Source organism: Anas platyrhynchos, chromosome 19 (assembly GCF_047663525.1).
Source record: "Anas platyrhynchos isolate ZD024472 breed Pekin duck chromosome 19, IASCAAS_PekinDuck_T2T, whole genome shotgun sequence".
Classification (NCBI taxonomy): Eukaryota; Metazoa; Chordata; class Aves; order Anseriformes; family Anatidae; genus Anas; species Anas platyrhynchos.
Genome location: NC_092605.1, coordinates 8965861 through 8986247, shown reverse-complemented (window position 1 = coordinate 8986247; position 20387 = coordinate 8965861). Strand labels below are relative to the sequence as shown.

Here is a 20387-nt window from a genome sequence, read left to right as displayed (position 1 = left end):
TTGCCTGCTCAGATAAAAAGAGCAAGCTTTCATGTCTAAGTTTACAGTGAAGGAGTCTTAATGTAACTAAGACCGGCCTACATGATAGGTAAGAAAAAATCTCCAGGAAGAGTCCACAGCTGCAATAACACTGTTTTATTGTCAGTTCTGCACATACCCTTCAGCACATAAAAATAATCAGCTGTTGAGTACAGTGATTCAAAAATCTGTTTCATGGCTTCTCAGGCTGCAGATTCCTCTAGCAGCAATACTGCCTGAGGCCACCAGCCTCTATAAGCATGGAAAAAAGACAGAACCCAACTAAAACCCAACAGAAAGGACTTGTGCCAGGGAATCAGGTTATTTCAAGCCCACTGATACCCTACAGTTCAGGTCCTTATATAAATATAGCAGCAGAGGCACCGCAGTGTCAACCTGAGGGCCACAGCAGTACATTAACCAGTAGTAACAGCAGCATTGCCCTCTGTACTGCAGGCTGTGGGTGAGGCACAGGGAGCAGATATGGCTTTAGGGGTTAGAAGCAATGCTGGAAAAGTGTTGGCCACCTTGGTGCCACTACTAGAGAGGTTACTACCAAGACAGCATCACCACTTCAGTTAAAGGGCAGGCAGAACCAGACACGGTTTAAAAAAAAAAAAAAAAGTTGGGATTAAAACAAAAAGAATCTGAGTTTCTCTACCTTCAGAAAGTAGGCATTGCCTGCAGAGTAAAAACAAAACACTCCCCTGCTGCCCTCCAAGGAAAAACATTCCATCCAGGTACTTAAACATCAAGTTCAGCATTGGCAGCCCTGAGCAAAAGCATGTGAACTCGTTTGTAGCATAAGGCTTCTATTGGTAACACTCAAATAAGAACTAAGGGAGGGGGGGAGCAGGAGGAACAGCCATCTAGGAAGCAAGAGGATGCCATCCCAAAGCAGAGTCTCTGAAAAATGCCTTCCCAGACCACTGCAGAGGCAGAAATTGGAGGCACTGCAAAACACCTGAGGCAGCAGCCCCTAACCTACACAGCAGATGGAGACTTTGTACCTCTTGGCACGAGGTACTGGAAGACCTCGGTGCTCTGGTTAGTGGAGAAACTCTCCATAGGTTCACAGAAACTGGTTTTGTGGAAACGTGTGTCACTAAGGTGGCACTGCAGGCTGAAGAGAGCAAAAATGCAGTGGGGAAAGACAGTTCACTTCTGCAGTTTCATAAACCCTTCCGTGGCTAAGTTCTTCAGGATCCTCTGGTCCCACTACTGGAAGAAGGAATTGACGAACAAGATGCAAGGATCATCTCTCCGAGCTCTGCAGCTCCTGCCAGTCTGTCTCACTCTCACATCTGTCTCGTGTTTTGAAAAACTCCTTAATGAGTCTCTGTGCTTCTTCCTTCACTGCAAGAGAAGCAGCAGCACCTTTGAGATGATACTTAAGACATCTAGAGCCATCAATTCATTTAGCATCACAAGAAACCAAGATTCTTGGTGCTCTCTACAGCTCCAACTCACCAGTCTTGCGGGCAGGGTTCTGATCTTCAGTCAGTAAGTGAGACAGGTGCCGAGCAAAGCCCTTAAACAGATCCTGCAGAGAGAGGGAAGATAAAGAGCAAAAAGCAGACATCAATAATTCACCAGGCTTAATTCTGCATTTGTCTTGCCCTTAGTACTGTAGCACAAACCATTAGGCTGTAGCACAAACCACTCATGGCACATACCGAGATGTGACCCGGAAATTAAATGTGGTATCCATACCATTGTTCCCTTCTTAGGGCCCCAGATCCCTGGGGAGATGCAGTCTCCTTCTGCTTGAAAGGGTCCTGAGCTGTGCCTACCTTGGAAGCAAATTTGCCGCCCTTGTAGAACGGGGTCAAATATTTTACAACGATGTCTGCTGTCTCCTTGAGGGACATGCTTTTGGTCGCTGGCTGTATGGTCTTGCTGGCTTCATCTTTATCACACTGCAATAAGTTTGGATCAAAAGTCACCTTCTTCTTTGTTGGACCAACACTTTTGCTTTCTGGCTGGGACAGAATAGAAGATTTTGCTGCTGTCCGTAGCCGCTTTGTTGCGGGGCTTTCCATATCCTGGAGGTGGGACAGAAGAAAACCCAAATCAGTAATTCCTGCAGCAGCATTACACTTTCAAACAGCCACTGCCTTCTGAGAACGTGAATCTCTGCAGCATCCAGCAGTCTCTTCCTATAGTGGTTACCATGCAGGAACCTACAGAACTTCTTGGGGACACGAAGCTCTGCAGACATAACACATTTTCCCACATAAAAGGGGCTTTGAAAAAAACCCTATCAGACTACCAATTATTTTGGTATATATACTATATACCTATACTCTCATTAGGGCAGCTAATTGCTAGACCTGGTTTTATACAGGAGAGGCTCACGGGAAAAGATTTCCCAGGATGTTTGCTGAGTGCACACCCCTCAGGAAGAATTAAACACCTCAGAAGCGCCACACTCCTGCTCAACTCAGGAGAGCAAGGAGAAAACTGCACTGTTCAGCACAGGCAGCTGCTAGGCAGGTTTGGATGCCAACAGCAGAACCAGAGCCTGAATGGCAAGGAAGGCTGCGCACGGGATTCCCTTTTTAGTGGTCCCATGGGTCACTGACCTGTGGTTGTTCCCATGAATGGAGAAGGCGTCTCGCTAATAATAGTTACAGATCTAGAGGGGGTGGAGAGAATCGTTCCAGGCAAGTTATCAGGAAAAGGTACGGTCAAGTGTTGCAGACAAGAAACAGCAGCATGCAGTGGAAGCTCTCCACTGCAGTCTGAGTTGCTGGCGCTGCCTTTTGGGTGGCAGGGATGCTTCAGGAGGGCAACTCATCTACAGTTCTCTCCACTGCAATTACAGCTGGGCCCTCCCCAGCTAAACAACACTACCAGGTGAACTTCAGACCAGGAGCATCACTTCCATGGAGCAACTTGGAACAAAGAGAACAAAAGTAGAGGAAATCGGCATCCATTAAAGTCTTACCTCATCCCATCCTGGTCGCTTCCCACTCTGACCTTCCCCAATAACAGTTAACTCAGTTTCTGTGACATTTTCAGCAACACTGGAGGAAAGAGTGGAGAGAAAGGCAATTTAATTCATTCCAATAGTCACTGTCAGCAGCCATTAGACACTCCACAGTAAAGCAGGAATTTTCCTCAGCAGCCTAGAGATTTGACATGGATTCTCAGTTTCCAGGACAAGGCTGGTGGGGCCCTACAGCTACTTAATGGGGTAACAAAGGGAGGAGAGAGGTGGAGATATTACCTGGATTTTACATCAAGTTCGTCCTGAAGGAGTTCAGATTCAGCAGCCTGCTGGGTCTTAAAATCCTCTTCCTTCTCAGTCAGTGTTCCTTCCTCCTCCTGCTCAGTCAATGTTCCTTCTGTCCCCCCCAGCTCTTCATTCTCTGCCCGGGACTGTGCAGTCACATCCTCTCCAGATTCATCTTTGTTTCCCTGAGGTGGTGGTGTCTCTTGACATACGCTTTGAGAAGAAACCTGAGGTAGTGTGCTTGCAGAACAGCTGACTTCCTCTGCTGTGCTGCAACTTTTGGCTTTAGACCCACCTTTGGAGAGGGAGAAGAACTTGGAAATATCCTGTGATTCTTTTTTGGCTGCCTCTGCCAGCATTTGCTGCTTTTTGCTAACTTTGGCTTTCTTAGCAGGGCTATCACAAAGGGCAGTTTTTGTGTCTGGACTGGGTTGCTGTCCCTTCTTTTCAGGAAGTAGTTCTACCTCAGAACTCTCACACTTTGCTTTTTCTTTTTTTGCTTTTCCTTTTTTCTGGAGAACACGGTTTCTCTTGTCTGGTTCCAGATTACAGTTGCTGTTGTCTTGCTCATTTGGACAATCTTCTTTTTTGACAAGCTTTGTATTGCTTTCCTCCTGGATCATCAGCAGTTCTGAAGCTGTCTGGAATACGCTGGAACTCTTTGGAAACCCAGCTCCCACACGCTTGGGTTTGAACTAAGGAGAAAAGAAGGAGAAAAAAAAATAGGGTATGAGAGCAGCAAGGAGGCCCTGTGTGCGCAACTCTAAAAGGACCAAGTTTATGTGCACAATACACTGCTGTTCATACAGCTGTAAGCTGGGTAGGGGTCTAAAATTGACTCCTCATCATGACCATCAACTGAGACATCATGCAAATAGAGTAGTCTAATGTCACAGCCCCACAGTAAGGAAACAGACAGCATGTTTGGTTAGAGTGAGATGAGAAAAACAAAAAGAACTTTAAAAACAATAATAAAAAAGTAGGTAGGCAAGCCAAATCATTCCCCCCTTGTCCATGCCATCTGCACTCACCGAGTAAACCTGGGATGCAGGGAGGAAGTTCTCCTCTGCTGGAGACTCAGATTTTGTCTCCAAGCTTCTGTTGCCACCAGTTCCTGACCCAATGACTGAGAACAACTCTCCGCCTTTTGAGGCTTTGTTGATCTCTGCTACCTGAAAAGAGAACAGAAGCAAACTCCTGGTGACTAAAAATCTTTATGTATTCCTGCCTCTGTACACACTCAAAGCCATAGCTGGTAAAACAAATATGGAGATACACCTGTCTCAAGAACGGGAACATCTTCAAGGAGGCAACCAGCTAACCTAAACCTGGGCTGCTCTATTTTCAGCAACAATCTAAAGAACTTCCCATTCCCTCTGTTGCTAGACCTAGAGGATATCTGGATAAGCTTGCACTGATAATGCAGGTTTCCAAAGGCTGTAAGCTCATAGACTGCAGCCAACGAGGATGTGAAACCAACATGATCCTGGTTCCTCCTGGAAACAAAGCCACAAAGAAAGATTTGGAAGACAGCCAAGGCAAGTGAAATTTCTCCATCTATCCCACACAAACTCTACTCATTTCCCTGAGCTGAGCTGAGGTCACACCATGTTAAGAGGCAAGGGCAAGCAACAGCAGATGTTGGGCCCTACCTTCTTTAGCACAGATGCCTTGTATGAGTTTGCCATTTTACTGGTTCTGAAAGCTTCATACTCCAGCTCCACAGCACAGGCATGAGGGTCTGACCTGTAACACAGGCTGGGGTGATTTCTGGCAAGACACACTTCTATATCTGCAAAGGGAACACTAATGCTTAAGCATCTCCCAGAAAGTACAAAATTCTCTACCTCTGATGCAAGAGTAAGTGATAACTCCCAATTAAGGATGTAATGGTGACTTGCTGGGGAATGGAAAATACGATGAGCACGGATTTAAATCGAAGCCCTCTTGTTCATTTGCTCAGTTTGGAAGTACACTATCCCCATCTTATGGGGCAGGGGGGAATTGCAACTCCTGGGATTGAGCTGATTTAGCAGAATTGGACACAGGAATCCTCATGTCTGATCATGAACATAGCTACAAGAAGGATGCTGTTAGGTGAAGATACATCCTTGGACCAATTAAAATGCATTCCCTGAAAGTGGTATTGTTGCCTGGGGAAGAGTAGGCCTGTGTTAAGGGACTCAATACACTACCCCTTGTCTCTCGTCTCATACCCTTTTCCTTCTGTTGGAACCTTTTGGTTGGCTCTCAAAGCTTCTTCCAGTATCTTCAAGCAGTGTTCCCGTCCCTAGGAAACATGCGATACTCAGACATGTTCTGCAGAAATCACAGTGCCCCTTGGACTTCTAACCCAGAAGGAGTAAGAACAGGACAGGCAGAAGCTTTGTTCTTTGTGAGTCAAGGAGTCAACGTTAAACTCTTACCTTCACTGTGAGCTTAGAGATTCTTCTGCTGGAGGCATCTTTCAAGGGACAGTCTGCACCTATCATAGCAGAGACGTTTGAAAAAAGGCATCGTAGCATCACAGCACAGAACATTTCAGCTCTCACTGGGGTGGTGCCAGCCCACTATTGCCTGTTATGCTCTTCCCTGCAGTCACCCCAAGAACCACTACAGTCACCCCTCTCAACTGCAATAGCTACAAATTCCAAGAGAGTCACTGAAGGAAAATGCGATTCTTTCTCTGGATGAGAAAGTCTGTTTTGCTAGTTTAAGACTAACATCACTAAAACCTCTCCATCCCAGGAAGCCCTTTTTCAAGGCATCCCAGCTCTTAGGAAAAACAATTCTGCTCTCCCCCAGCACCAACCAAAAATAAAGAGGTTGAACAGAGAAACATGAGCCATCAGGTATTCATTTACAGCAGTGTAAGACCTGTGTTGCTAGACAGGGCTCCATGTAGCACAGATACAAATGGCAAAGTTTTTCAACAGTTTCCATTCCAATTGAATACCGCTGCATAAACACTGCAGAAATAGCCTAAAAAGTCAGGTTAGACAACGTTCCTTCTCTCTAACTTGTTTGGAAAAGTTGTTCAGAAAGATGCATTCCATATCTTCACCCCAACCAAATCTAAACTCAGATTCATCTCTTCCAGCCAAGCTTTCACAGCCAAAAGCCCAACCCCTGTGCCTAGGGACTGATACCCCCAGTGTTGATGCTACATAAATTAAATGCAGCTGCAAAATACAAGACTTCCCTCTCCCAAAGAAAACCCAGTATAAATCAAAGAAGAGATTTACTTGGAGGGATAAAATCATCTTTTTCTGGTTCGTGGCCCTGGAATAAAAAATAAAATAATAATATATATTTTTAAAAAACAATCAAACATTTCCATTCCTGTAACACATATGCAGGTCTAGAAACACGAAAGATATATTTTTATCCCCTTGCTCCAGGGAAAATCAATGCTGAAGTTACAATGGTACTGAAAAGGCAGCAAAATGGGGAAAAGGAGAGAAAGGATGAGAATCAAAGCCAAAAGTTCAACTTTGGTATAGGAATATCCAAGAGAAGCTGAATGGGAAAATTTCTTTCTAGTAATATCAGAGTTGATAAAGACAGCAGGATCCACTTGATGAGCATTGCAGGAAGGTAAGCTGGATTCCTTCCCATTATGAGACTGACCCAGAATATGGAGAACGTGACAAAAGCAGAAGTACTCAGTAAAAGCCAGAACAAGGGACAGCAAGACGCAATAATTTACTTTCACTAGTGCCAGGAAAGCCTTTATATCTGTAAGACAAGCTCACAGCATAAAGGCTAAGAGCAAACAATCTGTGAATCTCTTACAAAGGTACACAAACTCACTTTGCGCAGACTCATCTGCTTTTTGTAGAAGTCGTTCCACTCCCGTTTCCGAATCTCTTCATTGGCTTCATCCCCATTCCTGCTGCTTTCTTCATCATACCTGGATAAGGCAGGAGAACAAAAGGAAAAAACATTTCTACAGACGTAGCATTACCTGGGGCAAAGGCTTTGGGAAGCTTAGGTCATCCCAGGATTTAGAGAAGATGTATTTCAGAGCCTTTCTGAATGAGTCTAAACTCTTAGTTTCACTACTACTCAACCTGGACAGCAGTGTCGATGGGATTTATTAATCTCATGAACTAGTAAGCAGGCAACTAGTGCTCTGAGAATGTAGGACTTCATTTCAGAAGCTCTGACAGCTCCTCCCATGGGGCTGAGTAGTCACTGCTTTGGGTCATGTACCCTGTCAGTCATTACTGCCCTTGGAGCTGAGATGGCAGAAAGGCCACAGCATCCATTCCTCGGCAGTGTCTTCTCAGGTCCCGAGATCAAACACAAGCTTATGGCACAAGTACACCACTTTCCTCTGACTCAACTGGAATTGCCTGAAGAACAAAGCTTCGAGTCTCAGGCTAAGGGAAAGCAGAGCCTACACCAGCCGACGGCACTGTGCATCCTGGAAGAGCTCCATGGGCAATGCAAACGGGGAAACTCATCCTGGCAGAGCTGCACGATGGCTGCAACACAGCCAACGAACAAGGAAGAAGAGAAGTTGCCATCTCCACACTGCCAAACATTTTACAGAATAAATCATGTTTCTGACTGCACATCTTTCTTTTGCTCTCAGCCTGATGGGGAAACACTAAAATTTAGCAATCAGCAGAAGAATCTGATGCTGGCACACCATTATATCCTCTGTGATGACTAAGTTCTGTCACTGGTCCCCCAGCCTGCTGGCCCACAGATATCAGCACTAAGCCAGGAACAAGCTCTGGATCGTGCTTTGCTCTCAAGCTGGTCTCAGTTTAAACATTTCTGAACCTTGTGACTGTGAACATGGCTGCGCCCATTTAGTGCTTTCAAAAATTTCAGCCTGGTTTCTTGAACCAATTACCTTCTGCAGGGCAATTCTTAGGTCATTCAAAACAGCTTTTTGCTCTCTGGGACATGAATTTGATCAAGGCTGCCAAAGTGTGTGGAAAATGAAATTCCAGCTCCTGCTGCCAGGAAGTTACAGGAAAATACCACCACACAGAAACATGTGCAGAAAATAGGAGTGGCTGGGCCTGCAGCTGTGAGATGCTTTCTTCTCTCTGATAGCTCCTGTGAGCAGAATTTGAGCTACCAAGTACGGACCTGCTAAAACCTCTGCAACCTCTCCTTCCTCCTTCATACAGCTCTGGGTCGTAGCTATCCCAAGAGGAACTTGAGGGCCCGATGCAGGTTTTATTCCAGCTGTTGCTGCAGCGCTCCAGTGACTCCAGCTGCCTTTTCACTGCCCCTGGGTTCTTGCAGTAATCGCAGCACTTATTACAAGGCGGAGTGACATCGCCAAAGTACTTTGCTATGGCAGCATGACGACACCTAGGAGACAAAAGGAAAAATGATTGGGCAATTATTTTCATTGCAGAACTCCAACCCTCCAAATGCAAGCTGTCTTTTGATAAAGACTTGAGTCCTTTTTTGCAGAGAATGCCTATTCCAGCAGGAAATACAGTGGTTGAGTCCTGGAGCAGGACTGGGGTTGTGTTCCTGGTATCTTGCTTACAGTCTCTGTGCCTTCATTTCCCTTCATGTAAACCAAACAGTGGCATCAACCTTCTGATAAATGCTTTCAGACCTTTGAGTTCTGCAAAATGTGCAATGGATGAAATAGGCAGTTATTAATTCTGCATCACTGCCTAAATACATTCTGTGTCCAATCAGAATGGCTCTAGAATAAATATGTAAAGAGGCCCTCTTGATACCTATGTCCTACGGTTTAGAATATGCCCACGTATTTCACACTGGAAAGCTTCTCGTTTTATTGTCCGTGGTTTGAAGGTAAGAAATCCACGTTTGAATACAGGAATGTAAATTAAGTCAGAAAAAAAGTCTGGACTGAAGACACAAGGGAGCACTATTCGGAAAATACATGTACAGTTGAGGTTCTTGACTTGCTAACAGCGCTTCAGATCCGTGGGGAGTTTGGGTAGAGTCCGACACCCACGTAAACCAGTCCCTTTGCTCAAACAGTATTGCACAACCAGCTCCACCAGCCTTAGCAAACTAGCCCTGTGAAGATGACTAGCTTCTTCTTCCACGAATCTTCAAAGATTTCTGGCAGCCATCAGTGCTGTGGGATATGTTAAAAAAGTTCAGTGACAGATAAATAAATGCTCATTAGCGATACAGGCAGGAAGCAATTTCTCTTCTAGAACACTCCCTAACTTAAACCAGGGAAGATGTTGATTGTGCCAGAGAAAGAAGAACCAGGCAGCCACTTTTTTTTAGAAAGCTGGAAGAATTTAGAAGAGCTTTTGAAAAGCCGGGTTTCACAGCACAGGCAGCCAGTTGTATCCTCCTCCAAATCCCGATACCCAATACACGGAAACACTTCATTGGGTATTTAGAGATAAATCCTGCAGTCAAGCAGCAACAAGAGAATTGTTTTACTGAAAGGAAGATCAAAGTGGAGATTTTGCTTCTCTACCAAGGAGTGCCCTAGTTGGCTTACCAACTTCATGTGCAAAAAGTGGGTCACACAGAGGAAAAGTACAAGAGGGAACACTTCATTTACTCTTTTTAGAAACCCTTTAAGGCACGCCTGAACTTGCCAGAGATCCGACTAACAAACACAGCTCGCTTGTGAACTTGTGTGCGTGCGTCTGGGGGAACATAACTGTGTGTCTACCAGAGCATCACTAACAAACCCCGTAAGGGGCTGCAGAGGCTGCCGGCTCGCTCATTCCCACGACCCGGTGAATTTTAAGCAGCAGAACAAGGAAAGCAGCAGGTTACAGGCTGCTGCTGCCGGAGCGATGGAGCGCGTGTGCTGAAGTGCAAAGGACCTGGCGCTGCTCAGGTGAGAAGGGCTGGAGCAGCGGTGATGTGCTGCAGGGGCTCGGGCACTGAAAGCCTGAAAGGGCTACTACAAAGCTGGCTTTATATCCCCCTGCAGAGCCACACTGACTCACTCTTGCCTTGCGCTCAAAGAAAGAGCTCCTTTCACATGGTGGGGAAGGGTGGGGGGACCAGGAAGGGGGCAACACATTTGATCCCCTTGTTCTGCTTTTCCAAAAGAACTGCTGGTGCGGCCTGTCCTGCCAATGCAATGTGACTATAAAAATGTCAATGAGCTGCAAGTGAGCTTTTTGTTTCCCCAAAAGAAAACAGGCAGGCATTCTCATTAGTCCACGTCTCGCTCTCACACACACTGATCCGAATTAGAGTTAACTGAGGCATACAGGAATGGCCAGGCCCTCTCCCCCCTCCTACTCACCAGGCTTATGCTGAGGTGTTCACATGCAATCTGTGCCTGAATGCAAACATGACAGACACCACAAAGGAGGGTTTTGGGGGAGCAGAGATCAGCTCTGAAGTCACTGGAATTTAGAGATGTTCAAGTTGCTAGCCTATCAGGCTTGTAAAGACTTTTTTTTTCAGTGCAGCTTGCTATAATTGCCTTTATCTTCATACAGAAACACCCCAAATCAGGGCCACAGCCTCACGTAGCTAACAGCACTTGTGAGTTGGGTCATAACGGGAATTCAGTTGCAGAACTAAGATTGCAGTCCCATAACTGGAGTCAAAAACCAAAAAATAGTTACCAGTAGGGGTGCTGGGAGAACCACTGGAGCAATGCTTAACTGAATGCAAGAGGTCTTGAAACACAGCTGGTTATGCATTGTCATGTGGTGGGGAAACTTCCCAAGTCACATGAGCACCTGACTAATGCCCCAGAGATGGAGAGCTGCTTTACATCAATTAATGGTAGTTTGCATTCTTATGCATATCCTAAGATTATTTAGCCTTTCAAATATGCATCTGTATTGTTTGCCTCACCCATCCTTCAACAGAAGTACACATGAGCTTTCCACCGGTCTTTAAAACGTCTAGGTAAAATCATTATTTCATTTGAGACATCCTACCCTACTTTATATAATGGGATAGGATGAAGAGCAAATAACAGTTGAGATGATTAATGTGTTTTTGTCTGTGGCGATGCATTTCAGGAAAGCACTGAACTGACCCCCCTGGATGCCTGCTCCATGCCTCCTTTTTGTACTTCTGTACGTTGGGTAAAATGGTAGCACTATTCCTGCAATTAGCAGAAACAGATCAACTGTCAGAGAAGCAGCAAAGTCACGTATCTGAAAAGAGGCTTTGTCTCTGCCAAAATACACCAGGAAGAAAGCATTCCCTCGTGGCAGCCAAAGAAGGGTACACAGCCTCATCGGAAGAGCTCCCCCCAAAACACAGCAAGTTTTGGAATAAAGCCATGAAATGAGAGCGGGATTAAGATGACAAAAATTCTATAAAGACAAATTATTTATGTAGATGTCAGTTGCTGAACAAAAGCCATTTAATGAGCTCTATCAAATAGAAGGGCAAATTATGTGGTTGATGAGGCATTATCATTTTGCACCTGTCTGAAGGACGGCATAGCTGTACTGCAGCTGAACTTCAGCAGCCCTCAGGGACATGACAGCGGGTGGCAGCTGTCCCCAGTACACGAGAAGCAAAAAACCAAGGCTTCGAGAGAGTAAATGACTCGTCTGGGGGCATGAAACAAATTCACCTCCAGCATCACCCCCGTGCCAGCAGCAGACCGCGCTGCGCTGTCGCTGTGATTTCTCGCTCTGCCCCTTCAAAGCACACCCGAGAAAGCTCCTTCCCCCGGGAGTCGGAAGGAAACCGGGCAGCATAAAGAAGAGTTAATTGCTTTAACACACACCCAAACTATTGCGAGGCGAGAATCAAACGAAAAGAAAAAAAGAAAAGACCTTGCTAGGAGGAGATGCGCAGCGGAAGCCAGCAACAAGTGGGAGGCTGCAGCAGCGGCTGCCCCGTGGTGCGCTGCCGGCCGGCCGCCCTCCCGCGCTGGCACCCCTGTAACACGAAACTTGGCATCGCCCCGCCAGCAGCACCAAAAAAATAGGCAGAGACAACAGCTGGCTGTCAGCAGCAGAGCAGAGAGGAGCCGAGCGAGGAGCGAGACACGAGCCAGGATGAGGGGAGAGATGACGTGAAAGTTGAAGAGGAGAGGAGGAAAAACAAGAGGAGGAGAAGAGCTCGTGGCACGGCTGGGGTAAGGCTGAGCTCTCGCTGCTGGGCGGTCAACCGTAGCATAGCACCTTAGCGTTCGGTTAGTTAGCAAGCAGCTGCAGCCTTTGTAGCTCTTTGTATGGCAAATTGCAAAAGCAGCCCTTGGGTAGTGCTCGCTAGCCTGAATTTGTCTGCAAGGGGACACTCCGGAGCAAGGTGGCAAGAGAAAAGCTTTTAACAGGATTCCAGAAAGCCGTGCTGCTGCCGTGCTGCTAACAAAAGGACCCAGCCTGCAGTCTGGTGTTGCTTCTACAGTCAGAGCAGAAGCAAGCAACTTTTTTGTTGATTAGAAAGGCTGTGCGCTCGTTTTGCTGTTGCTGTTATGGAATGTGACCTTAGCTGATAAGCAGGTCTGGCACAGGGCATTCTCCGCGGTGAGGTTTTCGTGTATTAGCACTTAGTTTGGGCAAGAGAGCTGGGCTGCTCGTCCGTACAAATAGTGGATGTGCCATTAGAGAGTAGCTGCCAGCACAGGCAAACGCGTGTCAAACCAAACGCGGGTGGGTGCCAGCGACAGCATTTCTCCAGAGCTCCTCCCAGCTGGAGCTGAGTTTTATCTCCCAAATCCTGAAGCAAACAGAGAGCTTAGAAAACAAACCCCAGCCGGGAAACTAGCATACTGTGCAAGTAAAGCATCTGTGTCCAATAGAAATAAATGGAAAGATTTTACACAGCTTCTAACAAGCATTTAAAAAAAAAAAAAAAAAAAAAAGCAGCCAGTGTATCCGGCACAGATGCTGGTTTACTATTCAAAACAGCACGAGAAACCGCTGCTCTGAGAGCGAACACAGCCATACACAGACATGGGGTACAGTTTTCAATACCAAGACCATCGGGTCTGAAGGCAGCGTGAAGGGAAGAAGAAAAGGAAAAGGATCCCCCAAATACATGAAATGACCCACTGTAAGCCTTGGGTTTACACAGAGGGGTGTCCCACAATGTGCACTGCTTGCTGCTGGGCATGGGAAGAGGGGGCTGGCAAGGAGGCTGACCAAACCCTATTTTCCCAAACCCAGAGACCCTATATTCTGCTCTCTGAAGCTGATCATACTGTTCGGAAGATCCTGCGGCTCCTAACACTGAGCTGCCCCCCTGCTTCTTGCAGGCAGCGCCGGGGCACTCAGCTGTTTACAAACAGGCAGGCAGAGGGGCAGAAAGCCAATTCTCCCAGAAAGATGTCTTCCCCATTCCCACACGTGCCTGTGGGGAGGAATGCTAAGGATCAGGTATTTCCACTTCTCTCCGGTCCCATTAAGGTGGAAGGGAGGGCAGCTCCTGCAAAGACCTGACCGAATTGGAACTGCCTGCGTGAGAAGATCTGGTGGGTAAGACCTGCACGCCTCCAGCTCGGCCCTAGGTTCAAAGGGGATGGAGGGGAAGTTTCCACCCTGCTAATGAAGGGTCTCTGCAGCTTGTTTGTTACAGCTAAGATGGTTCCACAAAGTACGGGAAAAACAAAGTTTAGGGAAAAAAAAAAAAAAAAAGGAAGGGAGGAGGAGCAAGGGGAGAAGGGCAGGGGGAAGGAGGGAGGGAGAGAAGCAGGCCAAGTTCTCCTCGCAAAAGAAAACCTTAACGGGTTTGGCTGGGGGCTTGTCCAGCCGCAGCAGCGTGTACATACGGGGGGGGAGGAAAAAGCAATATGAAACACATGTCTGGATAAAAGAAGCAGGACATGGCTTATGTTACAGCTGTCACAGTGCACGGGCCTCTTAGCCTGAGCGAAATGCCAAAGCAGTTAGGGGAGTGGAGGTACAAAACAAACCGAGTTCAACAGAGCAGCTCCCGGCCGCAGCAGCAGCAGCCTGCCCCATGGAGCCTGCGGTGAGCAGAGCCGCAGGATGGACTGGGGGCACGGCAAGAGGGTGGGCACAGGGAGCAGCACCCACACCTCGCCCTCGTGCAGGGTCTTGCCATGGCCCCCTGCAACCGCTCCCCAAGTCGCACAGCTGCGACAGCCCAAAACAGCTTCTTCGGAGGATGCAGCTGTTGTCGCCTCCAGTTTGGAGATCCTACAGCCAAGTGGTGTCTTTACGAGGATTAGACCAGTGCATTTCAAGCAACTCACAAACGCACGTAGTTTGCTGAGGTCTGGAGGCCAGGCAAGGATGGGAGCCGGAGGTGGCTGAAAGAAGATTGGGAAAGTGTTTCCAGAACCCTCAAAGGGCTCCAGAGGCCTTACCTCAAACACCAAATTGCTGATAGATCCCAGTCTGTTTGTGAAGTAACTATTTACAGCCAGCTACTTTCATGGGCATACAGTTATCTCTCTGTCAGCTTCCTGCGAAATGGTTATTTTGCTAATATTAGAAGAGACTTTGAGGCTAGATTCAGGCATCAGTACCCTTGGGCCTATAAAAAGTTCTCTTGTAGAAGAGCTACAGTTTTATTTTTAAGACTGACCTTTTCCTTTCACCAGATGGCTCCATGCCTTCGTTTCCCCACTTCTTAAAAATGGGACTGGTAGTGAGGAGCTGTCTCCTGGCATTTTGTGGATTTGCTTGTGGGACAGACTGGAGAAAACCACTGTGTTTTGCAGAGGTGTAGAGCCTCTCAGCTCAGCGCCCCGATGGGTACCTCAGCTCCTCCGACTGCTATTGCAGGGAATTCAGGGCCTTTTTATATTAGTCTAATACTAGGTTGTTGGGGAGGGAAGGAACGTTTACGCTGCTACCTCAAAACCAGTCTCCAAATAGTGGGTGGTGGAGATGACAGGGTGTTCCAGCCAAATGGCCACCCAGCCGGGGCTGCTTTATAATCTGCAGCCACGCGTGGCCTTCTTTTCCAGACCAGCTGACAAAGTCAAGGCTTTTCTCCCGTGACATGGAGCTGCAATTTACCAGTTTGGGTGTGTGCTGTTAAAAAACTGAATTCTCTTGATACTGGAAACTATTTTCATCTGCTTGGGAATGAATTATAGGTCTGTCTGGCTCCGTTCACTCCTGTTTTAGAAAAAAAGGGCTTGCCTGTGAACCATAGTTAAGATTCACGTGGCTGGTCAACTACAGTCTTGCCAGCACACATTGCACTGACAATGATGAGGGAAAACCAGGCAATACTACTACATTTCTATAGCCCTTTTCATCTCAGAAGTACATTACAAACTTAGAACAATAAACAATCAGACAGGGATCATTACATCTTCTGCCAAAATGCATCCAACTACAACACCACCTAGAAGACCAAGACCGTTTTAGGACAGGAAGCATTGCAGACCTTATCCACATGAAATCAAAGGAGTGATTCAGGAACCAAGTACAAAGCTGGAAGGTTTAGGAACTGACCAAACCTTTGTGTTACTAAGAAAGTGGCCAAACACAGTCAAAACTTATTTCAAAGATTTAGACCAGGACAAAAAGCATCTCCGCCCCTTCAGCTCCTCAGCACCCTGCTCTGTAAGACTGGGATTGCCTTGTAGGATTTGCTTCTGCATAGCCACAGTCTTGGGAAGAGACGAGGAGGTTACCCTGGCATTCTGCTTGTTTGGGCTCACCATGGAATCCTGCTTTGTATGTCTGACATGGGCAGTGAGCATTCCGTGGAGGATATGAAGCTCACCTTCACTGGGACTCGCAGCATCAGAACAACAATCGTTGGCAGCTTCAGGGCACCACCAGCAGAGGTGAGGCCTCCAAGCTTCAGCTCTGTTTTCAGATCACTGTAGCAACAAACCCATGCAAACAAAGCTTCTCAGAGAGAGCCCAGTAAAACCAAGGGACTGGGAGGTCGTGTCATGAGAAATAAACCCTTGGTACGACTGGGTAAGGAGCAACCAAGAGCAGAAGCCTTGCTTTCATCTACTTTCATCCTGAATGGGCTCAGTGACTGAAGTGTAACAAGCAGTCAGCAAGCTAAGGTAATTTAATTTCCTTGTGTAGCTGCAACAGAACCAGGGACTTACTGTCTTTCTATCTCAACTTTCAGAACATTTTAGAGGCTTGGGCACACCTCTGATGGTGGTTACGTGCTCTGCTGCTTTGCAGAGATGAAGTCACACAGCAGAGGACGGGATGAGTTACCCAAGGTCACACAACCAGTATGCATCAGCGGCAGCCCCGGAAGAGTGCCTGCATTTACTAACTTCCAGTCCTGGGGCTAAACCACAAACTCAAATTCATGTTCTTTGTGCTGAAATAGGCCATCCAAATGCCATCATGGTTAAGACTAAACAAGTGTCACATTCCTCAGCAGCAAATTTAAGCTCACCCACTCCCTACAGCTCACCTCGTGATGCACCTGTGCGGACACAGAAAGGATGTGGCTTTTCCAAGCTGCAGACAGACCCAAAATGAGATTAATTTCCATCAGTTCCAACATACTTGTAACAACTTGACTAGCTTAAGGCAGACAAAAGGATGCGAGACCCGTGTTACAGTCACCCCAAAGCTCTGTTTCTTGCTGGAAGCCAGGAAGCTACCACACGCAGCCCGTTCACGGTACCAAGAACCATGACCACGGCTTTTGTCTTGAATGTCTAGGTTGAGGCCGTTTAATGGCTTTATTCTCAGACGAGCTGAGCAGCCAATTTCTTTGAGTGCTTCAATATGGCTTAAATCCATTAAAATAGTTCAGAGAGATAATCTCAGTGCTATTATGGCAATTTGCACAGCTGTATTCAGTAGACACAGCAAGATGGATCTGCATTAAAAACAAATATCAGCATTTTCTGGGAATCTAACTCTACAGGTGCCCTAAGTGTAGAGCATGTTTCTTCGGTATGAAATGATCATCTGATCCTTGCAGCACACCTGCAAACATCAGCATCCCCCTGCATTATTACTGCCTTCTCTTTTCAACTCACAGCACGTGGCAGACTCTGCCTTGTTTTCAAAAACAACCCCAAATTAAAATGTTTGTTTTACTCCCTTCTCTGCCAGGCCCTGTAACAGAGGAGGGCAGAAAGATTTGATGGTCTAGTCCCACTGGCAACACTGGGTAGATATTTTTTAAAGAACAGCCAGAAAAGGAAGCAGCAGAAACCACGAATTTCAGGCTTCCACAGCACCCCAGCAGGAACTTGCAAACTGCCTGTCACAAGGCATTAGCATCGCGTTCACTTCCTTTTCTTTACAAGTTTGTCATCTTGCCCCTCTTTTCACTCTGTATCAGCTCGAGCTATAGCTATGGCAAACAAGTTCATGACATTTATCTGACAAAGCACCACAAAGACAGCATTGCTCTGTGGTCATTCAGCATTTCTTCCATAACAAGTTCCATTGGCTTTGCTGCCCTAACAGCTGTGTCTCCTCTGCTCTGGCGGGTTCCCGTCCTCACGGGATGCATTTTTGAGGAAGAACAGCAAGAAAGGAGAGATTCCCAACTCAGAAAATCACTGGCAGAGAACTAGGTTTGCTCCAAACCCCACACCATCTAGGCCCTAGATCAGCAATCCAGGCTTAGGAAGTAAACTGTCCGTTAAGACTTACAACCTGAAGTTTCAAATCTCTTAAAACTTGCCTATTTTAATAATAATCATTACAATCACTGCTTCAACCAAGTATCCTGCACCGCCCGGCCTTTACTGCTGTTGGGAACTAGGAAATGACTTGCACACAGTTAAGAGGGGAAAAAAAATGAAAAAGAATTAATTCTTATAGTTCCATCCTGAAATCTGTAAGTAGTGTCATCCCTGTTGTGTTGGAGGTGAGGAAGATAAGGCAGACACACGAGACAACTTGTGTAAGTCACACAGGCAGGCAAGCCTTACCCTCATGCTAATCTTTAGGGTGCGATCTTGTTTGTGCTGACATCAGCTGAGAAAAGATCACAACCAAAACTAATCCCGACCAAAGCCTTTGCACACAAGTAGAATGGAAGATAAAGTCCATGAGTATCACTACCCTTCTTTGTGATTTTTTTTTATTTTTTTATTTTTTTTAGAAGTGATTTATTCATCACCCTTTTGCTATGCACAAGAAATCCCAAAGCTGTGACACCCTTGGAACTGAACTCAGTTCCACTCAGAAGTGCAGTTGAGTGGAAAAACATTTGCTTCCTCACAGCCTGCACCACTGACTTCAAACTTTGTTCCTGAAGAAGTTCAACCTAAGGTAAACGAGCAACATTCCTTGCAAGTTTTAGAACAAAACCTCCTTCACTTAGCTCTAGATCAGGTACCAGGGGCAAAGGAATGCCCATTACTGAGACAAAGCTCTTTCTCTACTGAGAAAAGCTCTTACCATTTCAGACTAGGCTCTCTGCTAGTCCATGTGGAGTTCTACAGTCCCAATTAGTAATTTTCCATTTTATATCCAAGCTTCGGAAGCCTAGTTCTCATACTTGCTGCTTCTGATGCAGCCCAAAGCATGGCATGAAAGGTTACAGCAGACTCCTTACTAGGACAGCTTCTGGGCAGGCAGAAATACTCTCACAGGGAACAAACATTTTTAGAACATTAGAGCCAGGAATACATTTTTCTTTTAAAGTTTTTCTTCTAGAGCCAAGAGCAGAAAACACAAATCACATCACCTCTGCCTGCACCGCCATCTCTTGGAATGGAAACAAAACTGGAAACCTGCTGACAGAATCTCACAGCACTGTGCAAAGGGAAAAGGAGCCACTTCTGGAGCAGCTCATTTGGGGTATGGCAATTATCTGGAAAGAGCTATTTAATCCTAGTCTCCAAAGTGACCTTTTCAGGTCAAAAGGCCACAGCTATGCTTCCCTGCTAAGTTGCACAGAAATCTTTCTGTAGATGCAGTTCTTCCATCCACCCACAACTGTAGGAAACCAGCTGGTTCCGATTTTTATTCCTTAGCTTGGATTTAAAAGAACAAAGAAAACCCTTTCTGGATTGCATAAACATACAAAATGTAATTTTACTTGGCACTGAATTATTTAAGCCCAGCATGCAAAGAAACAGCCAAGGTCTCTTTGTCCTCAGTGTGTTTAGAAAAACTGAACTCCAAGCATCCATTTGTTTTAGTCACCAAACCAGATGTGCAGTAGTGAACTGCTGCCTTGTTCTGGGAGCACTGTCTTGGTCTTTTGACTTTGTATTATCAACAAGACTAGGAAATTACATTGCAGTGTTCAAGTCTCATAAAACAGCGTTGACTATTACAACACACACAAGCTACTAAGTTTTGACATAATTATATCATTTCATTTAATGTTATCATTGATATAAGAGCCATAATCCATCTGTAAGCCCAAATGCTTACTTTAGCCAAAACTGCATATATTTCTCAGCAATCTCCTGTTTCGTTTACCTCCTGAAGGAAAATTTTAACTTCCATAGCTCTCCTGAAAGCTTGTTTGTTGCAATACCTTCCAAAAATTTGCTCACAGGGGAACAAGAACAGAAAATACAAGTGGCAAAGCTGAAGTACCTAACTTTGACTAAACTAATACTATTATCCCAATAGCTCCTGATGATCATTCTTATTGAGAATGAAGAAGACTACCAGGCAGGGCAGGAAGGTTGCCCTTTATTAAGGGAGGTATCTCCCTGACAGATCCAGGGGCTTTTGCTTTGCTCATCACCAGCAGCGATGGGTGGACCTCCACTGTTCTATTTATATATTAGCACAGACCATGGCTTAGATTATAAAATAGAATATAGGGCAACATTTAACTTACCATAAAAAACTTGCAGTCATCTGTAAGAAATTGAAAAGCATCCAACCGTCCCCAGTGAACATGGGCTTTAGATCTTGGTATCAACCAGTTTTACTGAATGGTGATAAAACATGAAGGGGACTGTAGTGTGGTGTCAAAGTAAACACCTCGGGTTTCTGAGGGGACTCTGTGTAGCTGGAGCATGAGAAGTCTTCAAAAAGACCTACTGTGCGTTACTGTGTGTTCAGGAGAATATAACTGAAAACTACTACTGGAGTACAGAGAATTGCACTTCTTTCTGGAAGGCACTTTTTCCCAAGTTAACATAACTGGGGAAAAAAAACCAAACACTTACTTTCATGGGGTGGAAGTCAAGGGCAGCCACTGTCCAGTTCTAATTCTATCGCTGCTTAAGTACCCATCTTTTTAGAAAAAACAGTTTCACCTTTGCATAACAGCCTAACTGTCAAAAACAACCTCAAAGCCAGATTTTGTAATGAAAACAGTGCCAGAA

At 45.9% G+C, this 20387-nt stretch overlaps 2 protein-coding genes across 5 annotated transcripts in view; one reads left to right on the top strand and one right to left on the bottom strand.

Annotated features, from left to right (window-relative positions):
• Window positions 1-120: 120 nt before the first annotated feature.
• LOC101804253 (ATP-dependent DNA helicase Q5) lies at window positions 121-14757 on the bottom strand. Its single transcript, XM_072025642.1, has 13 exons — window positions 14717-14757; window positions 8366-8593; window positions 7070-7169; window positions 6502-6538; window positions 5683-5741; window positions 5473-5546; window positions 4909-5002; window positions 4288-4428; window positions 3251-3951; window positions 2969-3047; window positions 1812-2063; window positions 1489-1561; window positions 121-1374 (listed from the first exon to the last, which is right to left on the bottom strand). The coding sequence occupies exons 1-13, from the start codon at window positions 14740-14742 to the stop codon at window positions 1274-1276; spliced, it is 1965 nt and encodes a 654-aa protein (XP_071881743.1). The 5' UTR covers window positions 14743-14757; the 3' UTR covers window positions 121-1273.
• The window catches only part of SMIM5 (small integral membrane protein 5), a 19283-nt gene continuing 8517 nt past the window's right edge, over window positions 9622-20387 (top strand). The window contains exons 1-4 of one of the 4 annotated variants that reach the window (XM_038165277.2): window positions 9622-10073; window positions 11224-12299; window positions 18194-18363; window positions 18739-18894. The gene's annotated coding sequence lies outside the window, so the exon portion shown is untranslated. The remainder of the gene's footprint in view (window positions 10074-11223; window positions 12300-18193; window positions 18364-18738; window positions 18895-20387) is intronic. The other 3 variants (XM_072025647.1, XM_072025646.1, XM_027471259.3) reach the window with 3 other exon arrangements.